Below are 8,141 nucleotides of genomic sequence, written 5' to 3'. Positions count from 1 at the left end.
ACCTCATAATCCTTATCTGTAAAATGAGGGAAAAACTAGAACTCATAAAATATTTATGTAAAAATTAAGTTAATATATATAAAAAGTACTGACTGTGCCTATTAGAAGTATATCTATTATTTATTCAATTACATAAATATTTTGTCTTGCAGTTATGACAGTTTGCTATGTAAAAGTATCATAACTACCATAGCTGATTAGTATTTAAATCGTTTCCAGTATGTTGAGATTACAAGCAGCACAGCAATAAATAAGGAATCCTCTCTAGAAATTTGTGTCCTAAATTTCATTGAAACTCACGTTAACATTTCAATGCGAACTTGCTCGCTTAATGATAGTAATTTAATTTCTCGGGTTTTTTCCCCTTGATATTTCCTTTAAGTTATTTCCTGCCTTGGAATTATCTTCTTCACTGTCAAGTGACCCTAGGGCTATTTCGCCTTCACGAAGTTTGCCAAGTGACTCGTCATTTTTAGCTGTAAGAGTCTGGATTTCGGTAAAAGGACTCAACAGGGGAACAGTTGCACCAGCCTCTTCAAAGAAGTTGCAAGGTGAGTCAACTACCGCATAGCAAATCCTGCAACCTGGCTGGAACCCGGTTTGCAAATTGGTGGCTGGTTTGTGATAGGTCCTTTGGAGTAAAGGAAGCCCGCCTCCCGCAGGCGGAATCATCATTGGGTAGTGGGGCCGTCAATCACCACGTGAATAAATAAGGGAGGTTGGTAGCTTCTAGCGCAGAGGCAGAGAAGGCGGTTTGAGGCAGGTGTTCAGTGGTCCTCAGCGTGTCGTGGAGGCTCTCTTCGGGTAATATCTGGCTGTTACTTCAGATTAACTTGAGTAGAAAATCAAAGGACCCCTGCTCTCCTCCTGTACTCTCCCCGCCGGGCCCGCACGATGGCGGAAGCCGCTGCGGGCGCCAGCGGAGAGGCTATGGCGGCAATGGTGGCAGCGGAAGGCTCCGCAGGCCCGCCGGGCTTGACTCTGGGCCGGAGCTTTGCGGGCTACCGGCCTTTCGAGCCCCAGGTGTTGGGTCTCAGCCCGAGCTGGCGGCTGACGGGCTTCTCCGGCATGAAAGGCTGAGGTTGCAAAGTCCCCCAGGAGACGCTGCTCAAACTCCTGGCGGGACTGACGGGGCCGCACGTGCGGCCCCGACTGGGCTCCAGCCTGGTCGGAAGCCAAGAAGAGGCGGCCCAGGAAACTGGCCTGCCCCCCGGGGCGGGCCCCGGCCGGGCCTCCCCAACCCTGAGCATTGGGATGGACTCCTGCGTCATCCCCCTGAGACATGGGGGCCTTTCGCTGGTGCAGACCACCGACTTCTTCTACCCCTTGGTGGAAGATCCCTACATGATGGGGCGCATAGCTTGTGCCAACGTGCTAAGTGACCTCTACGCCATGGGCATCACTGAATGTGACAACATGTTAATGTTACTCAGTGTCAGCCAGAATATGAATGAGGAGGAGCGAGAAAAGGTAACGCCACTCATGATCAAAGGCTTCCGGGATGCTGCTGAGGAGGGAGGAACTGCAGTCACTGGTGGACAAACTGTGGTGAACCCTTGGATTATCATCGGTGGAGTTGCCACTGTGGTATGTCAGCCAAATGAATTCATAATGCCTGACAGTGCGGTTGTAGGAGATGTACTTGTGTTAACCAAACCCTTAGGGACTCAGGTTGCGGTCAATGCCCACCAGTGGCTGGATAATCCTGAGAGGTGGGATAAAATAAACATGGTGGTCTCCAGAGAAGAAGTGGAGCTGGCCTATCAGGAGGCTATGTTCAACATGGCTACACTAAACAGAACTGCTGCTGGGTTGATGCACACATTCAATGCTCATGCGGCTACAGATATCACGGGCTTTGGCATTTTAGGACATTCTCAAAACCTTGCAAGACAACAAAGAAATGAGGTGTCATTTGTCATTCATAATCTGCCAATCATTGCCAAGATGGCTGCTATCAGCAAGGCCAGTGGGCGGTTTGGACTCCTTCAAGGAACCTCAGCTGAAACCTCTGGGGGATTACTGATTTGTCTGCCAAGAGAACAGGCTGCCCGCTTTTGTTCTGAAATCAAATCTTCCAAGTACGGTGAGGGTCACCAAGCTTGGATTGTCGGCATTGTGGAAAAGGGAAACCGAACAGCCCGTATCATTGACAAGCCTCGAGTTATAGAGGTCCTACCTCGTGGGGCCGCAGCTCCTGCTCTTGCTCCTGATAATTCCAACGCCTCTTGTGAGCATAGCTTGTGAACTGGAACAGCAGCAGTTGTGGGGAACTTGGCACCTTTGTGCACAATTTTGGACAATTCTCAAGAGTTGATTTTAAGCAGTTTACTAAGAAGGCTGCCTGCATAGTAGTTCAGCTACTCTTTCTAAAGGATTTAAATGAGCCCATCCAAAGCTGCCTGTATGTACAAGGCCAGAAGTAACATTTTGAACTTGAGAGGACATGTGTTCATCTTTTGGGTGAATGAGAAACAGGAAAATCTTTCCTATTTCCAAAGCAAGATGAGGCTATTCCAGTTTGAGGAATTTTCCTTTGCACTGGATTGATTAATATCTGCACAGGGAGTGAGATTAAAATTGCATAAGAAGTAAATTGAAAAATAATTAGAAGCAAATAAGTTTGGACCAATACTGTTTATAAATTTGAATTGTTAAGAGAGATCTTACTATGTAATGCCAAATTCTGGTTTAGGTTTTTCTGAGGAATTGGCCCTTTCCTGCTCTGGACAAGAATTGAGCAGCTTGTCCAATGACTGGGAAAAGAGGACCTGCAGCCATCTGACTTGGTCTCTGTTAATGATGTCTCTCCTTGTAAATTCCATTAAGGATTGGGAGAGGTGGAACAAGCCCCAGAGCCCAGGCCTTGGTGGTTATTAAAATGTGTTGAAAGATTCCTGCTGATTTAATTAAAGAGTGATTTCTAGTTAAATAAAAGACTATTGGAAAGCTTTTATGGCTAATGTTTGATTCCTTTTTTTTTTTTTTTTTTTCTTTTTGAGAAAGGATCTCACTGTCCAGTTCAGGCTGGCCTTGAACTCACTTTATAGCCAAGGCTGGTCTCTTAACTCATAGTAGTCCTCCTGCCTCAGCTTCCTGAGTGCAGGAATTACAAGCAAGTGCCACCATGACTGGCCGCTTTTTTTTTTTTCAACAGTAACAAAGTTGTATTAGAGGTAGGAGAAAAAACAGCCCCTGCAAGAGCTAGGGATTTAGCTCCTGCCTGGCAAGTGTGAGGTCTTCAATTTGATCCCTTGTACAAAAAAAAAAAAAAAAAAAGCCTCTGCAGAGCAAGTTTGGGCCAAGTAAAAAATAGGAAAAGAAAAAGAAGTACATCCTACAGTTTGGTGGTAGGCCACTGTACAAGAGAGAGAACATAGTGGTCTGTTTGGGTCTTTGAAATGTTGACTTAATTACAGTCTTCACTCTGCCCCCACCATCTGTCCTGGAGACTAAACTTCGTGATACTATATTACATCACAGCCTTTTGTGCTGTTTTATGGGGTTGGCAATAGAACCAAGGGCCTTATGCATAATAGGCAAGCGTGCTACCATTGAACTATACCTGTAGCCCTTCCCAGTTTTTTTGTTTTGTTTTTTTGAGACAAGCTTTCACAAATTTGCTCAAGCTGTCCTCAGATTTGCAGTCTTCTGCCTCAGCCTTCCAAAGCACTAGGATTGCAAGTGTGCACCACCAGGCCTGGCTTCTTTTATGGACTTCTTATAATAAACTGTTGATATATTTAGAGTCTGGCAAAGTGGAGAAGACTTTTCTCTGATACTGGACCAAGGGATATTTAGTATCTAGGTGTAGGTTTATACTTTCCCTCACACATGATGGAAAAGAACTCAGAACAGGCAGGACAATCAGGAACACTATATAACAGCAAAGGACAGGGAGTCTAACTGAACATAAACAGGGAGAACAGACTGTCCTGGACTCTTCTCTGTTGCTAAAAATCCTGGCTAGAAGCCAGGCACAGCACATTGCTATCATCCCAGCATTTAGGGAGTTTGAAGCAGGCTGACCATAGGTCTGAACCTAGCCTAAACAATTTAACAATTTAGTAAGAGCTTGTCTCAAAAGACAAAAAAAAAACTTTAAAAAAAATGTTCAAGTTGCTGTTAAACTCAGTGGTCCTCTTGAGTGGTGAGATTATAGGTATGGACCACCATTCCTGGATCAAAATTTTTAAAAAGGTTTAGAGTTACAGTTTGGCCCTGGGTTCGGTTTCCAGTGCTGAGAAAAAAAAATGATTAAAAATTCTGGCTGGGGCTTCAATTTCCAGTAATATCTTCTATTTCCAGAAAAATGTTTATACAAACACCCCGCCTAGCAAGGTGAAGTATTAGTTAACACTAAAGAAAATGAACATTCATTCCCAGAAACAAAAATACATAAATATAAACATTGTTTGGGGTACTGCCAGTGCAAATCACTACTGTGACACCTCCCAGTTGAGAAGTCACTTAGCACTTTAAAAGTTTTTGTTTTTTGGTACTGAAGGTTAAACCCAGGGCACTTTACCATGAAGCTTCATCCCAGCCCTTTTTACTTCTTTATTTACATTATGCAACAGGGTCAGTTGCCAAGGTGAAACCTCAACTTGCAGTCCTCCTGCCTCCATCTCCAGAATGCTGGGATGATGGTATGCACCACAGTGCCCAGTTTACGTTAAGCATTTTATGCTTCATTCTTAAACATGAGCAATCAAGGGTCACCCAACATTTGCAGTGAGCTTTCAACTTAAAAAAGTCAAAGCAAAAAGACATTTAGAGAAGAGACAGTACAGAAAGTAGAAGAGGAAAGAAGTTTCCACAAAATGCTAATTAGAGAACAATACGGTTAGAATATAGAAACTAAAATGTTTACTAGGATGATAAAGACATTTTTCAGAAGAGAGAATAAGGAAACAAAGATATACACTGTAAAAGATAATGTATGAAAACCAAGTGAGCCAGAGGCCAGGCATTAAAGCAAGTAGAAGGAGCTGGAGATAAAACTCAGTGGTATGCTTGGTATACACACAGAAGCAAGTGGAGGAAAAAATAATCAAAAAATACAGATTCTCTAAGACAATAGTTACAAGTCACATACCTCTTGAATTTTCAGCATAGAAAATTATGTCTAATTTTATTAAATTTCAAGATGTCAGGGATTAAGAAACCCTAATAACAGCAATAGTGGATGTTTACATAGCATATACTCTATGCCATGTACTAAGTGCTTTATATGTGTTAACTCAATCTTCCAACAAGCCCATTGTACAAATGAGGAAGCTGAGGTTCAGGGAGATTTAAGAAATTTGTCAAAGGTCATCTGGACACAGTGGCACATGAGTCAGGAGACTTGAGACTGAAGGATCTCAGGTTTGAACTTGATCTGGGTAATTGAGTGATATCTTGCTTGAAATTTTATTTTGTTTATTTTTATTATTGTCAGGAATTGAACTCAGAACCTTGTACTTGTCAGGTAACTATATTCCTCAAATTTTTTTTAAAGCTGGAAATGTAACTCAGTATGAAGGTCCTAGGTTTAATCTTCATTACAACATATAATATTTGATATATATGACATATGTGTATATATATATGTATATATATATATATATTTTTTTTTTAAATCCAAGATCACACAGACAGACTCCAGCATCCATGCTTCTAATTGGCATTATAATATACTAAGGTTTGGGGATCAAAGTGATATCAGATTTCTCTCAAACTGAAAGCAAAAACAATGAAATAATGCCTTCACTATTTCTGGCACAAATGATTGTCAAAGCATATGGCAAACCACATTTTTCAAACAAGTAGAATAAAAATATCTTTAGACATACAAGATATTGAAATGCTTTCATCCCACGTACTTTCTCAGGAAACTACTGGAAGAAGGGCTGGGGATGTAGCTGGGGGCCACGTGCTTGCCTAGCATGCTTGAGGCCCTAGGTTGGATCTCTAGCAGGCACAACAAAACAAACAAAAATTAGTATAAAATGTTCTCCCCACCACAAAAATATGTTCTCCAAAATGAGAACCAAACAGGGAAAGAGATAAACCTGAGACCCAGATAATAGGACCTAGCCTAGGAGACAGATGAGGCAAAGGTAATTATATGGCAGGCTCCGAGTACAACCAGCACATACTGGATCTTGAAGCTTTCCAGGAAAGAAGCAGTGGAGTAGATAGAGTACTTGGTGCATTCAATTGTGTGAAAAATGCTGGGCATGGTGGTGCATGCTTATAATCCCAGCCCTTAGCAGGCTGAGGCAAGAGAATCAAAATCTCAAGGCCAAACTGGACAACTTAGTGAGAACCTGTCTCAAAAAACTCACTATCCCTTGATTGATATGTTTTGAAACTTGATTTTACGTTTTTCTTTTTTCCCCTTTGAAGTAAAATGGATTTGAAAAAGAAATTAACTACCAAAAATGTGAAGAATAATAGTATAAAAAGAATTAGTGACAATCATACAGAAACCTAGCAAATGAAAACAATAACAAGAAATGAAGCAACTCAACCAAAAGCTACCTGTAGAACATGCAAAATGTAATCAAACTCTAGCATTCAACAATGAATATTCATATAATACTAATATAAATGCTACTTACCATGAATAACAAAAAAGGTAAATAAATGTAATAAGCTTTCCTCCTGCTTAAAACTCTTACATAGCTTTCTACAAAATCCCTGACTGTTCCCACCACTAGTACAGATTTTCACCTTTGCCGCATGGTACTCTTTCTACCTGACTAAACTCTAGCCCCAAAGGATTCCCGTAGGGCTTCCAGTTATCCCTTATACTTGCAGTTCCTCTGTCTAGAAACTCATCCCAGACTAACTAGCTGGTTTATTCTCAGTCCTGTCTCAGCTCAAATAAAACCTCTTCAAAAAGGCCCTCTCAATAGATGTGGCAACACGCATCTATAATCCCTTTACTTGGGAGGCTGAGACAGGAGGATCAAGAAACCAAGGCCCACCTGGGTTATATAGGGAGACTCAAAAACCACAACAAAGGGGTGGGGATTTAGCTCAGCAGGTATAAACACCTGTCTTTCCAAGTGCATGGTTGTGAGTTTGATCCCCGGTACCGATTAAAAAAACACCCACAGCAAAACAAAAAAGGCCTTTCTGACCTCCCAGCCGACATCTAGCTCCTCTCCAACTCACTATCTTATTTATTTGCTTCATAGCTCTTAACCTAATCTGCAATAAATCTTGAGAACATATTAACTTTAACATTGTCCTGGATATGTGAACTCCAAGATGGAGCGATGTTCAAAATCCCTAGCACCTAGAACAATACCTGACTCACGGTTAGTACTTGGAATGTACTTTTGAATGAATGCATGCTTGGTGAGTAAATTAATGAGTAAAGTAGACTCGTCGGGGGTTAGTACCTTTTTTCCACAGTTTTCTGGCTCTCGGTGGCCCCTAGTGGTGAACACTGGACAAAGTCTAAGTTTTGTAGAACATGTTGGAGCTTTGGGTCTGGCTGCACATTTCAGTGCCCCCATCCCTGGTTCATTTCCTGGGCTGGGGTGGGCAGTAGGAAAGGGAAGGAAAATGATCGGATGTTCCCCTGGCCTGGGTCCTCTTAGCTATGCTAGGAAGGGTTCAAGGTTGAGAGCAAGGGAGACACCTATACCTTGAGGGAGGGGCAACAAAATGGAGTGGTAGGTAGTGAGTGCCTTGGACATTAGAATCATAGGGAATTGTAAGTAGAGAAGGTGATGGAGGAAAAGGAAGAGGAGGAAACGAAAAAAGACTGACGGCAGTGCAGTTTAGCCTAAAATAAAGAGAAAGGAAGATGACCTCAAAGTGACCTTAGCACATATGAGCTGCCTCCTGGCTCTCTCCAGCGAATAAGACTTCCTGTCTATTAAGGTGCATTTGGAGAGTGCTCTGAGCCTCCATCTTTTTGGGTGATCTTGCACAAATGTCCTTGCCTCTCTGCCTCAGTTTCTTTGTCTGTACAATAGGTGTGGTCACACCCACCTAAGGTGGGGAAGTCACAATGAGGATCCCATGAGATATTAATGTTTATCTAATTCATCCAGTGCTAGGTCTCTGAGGAAAAAGATGCCTGATACTTTTTTATTGTCCAAGAGACTCTGATCTAGTGGGGAGGTCTAGGACAAGGA

At 42.2% G+C, this 8,141-nt stretch overlaps 1 protein-coding gene across 1 annotated transcript; it reads left to right on the top strand.

Moving 5' to 3' along the window:
* The first annotated feature begins 815 nt into the window (after positions 1 to 815).
* On the top strand, positions 816 to 2,945 carry Sephs2 (selenophosphate synthetase 2). Its single transcript, NM_001257996.1, has one exon. The coding sequence runs from the start codon at positions 895 to 897 to the stop codon at positions 2,245 to 2,247; it is 1,353 nt and encodes a 450-aa protein (NP_001244925.1). The 5' UTR covers positions 816 to 894; the 3' UTR covers positions 2,248 to 2,945.
* Positions 2,946 to 8,141: the final 5,196 nt, after the last annotated feature.

Source organism: Cavia porcellus, unplaced genomic scaffold, assembly GCF_034190915.1.
Source record: "Cavia porcellus strain 051 isolate PalLab524CR breed Dunkin Hartley unplaced genomic scaffold, mCavPor4.1 scaffold_16, whole genome shotgun sequence".
Taxonomy (NCBI): domain Eukaryota; kingdom Metazoa; phylum Chordata; class Mammalia; order Rodentia; family Caviidae; genus Cavia; species Cavia porcellus.
The sequence above is the reverse complement of the archived record's forward strand: the minus strand, read 5'-3'. Positions and strand labels throughout refer to the sequence as shown.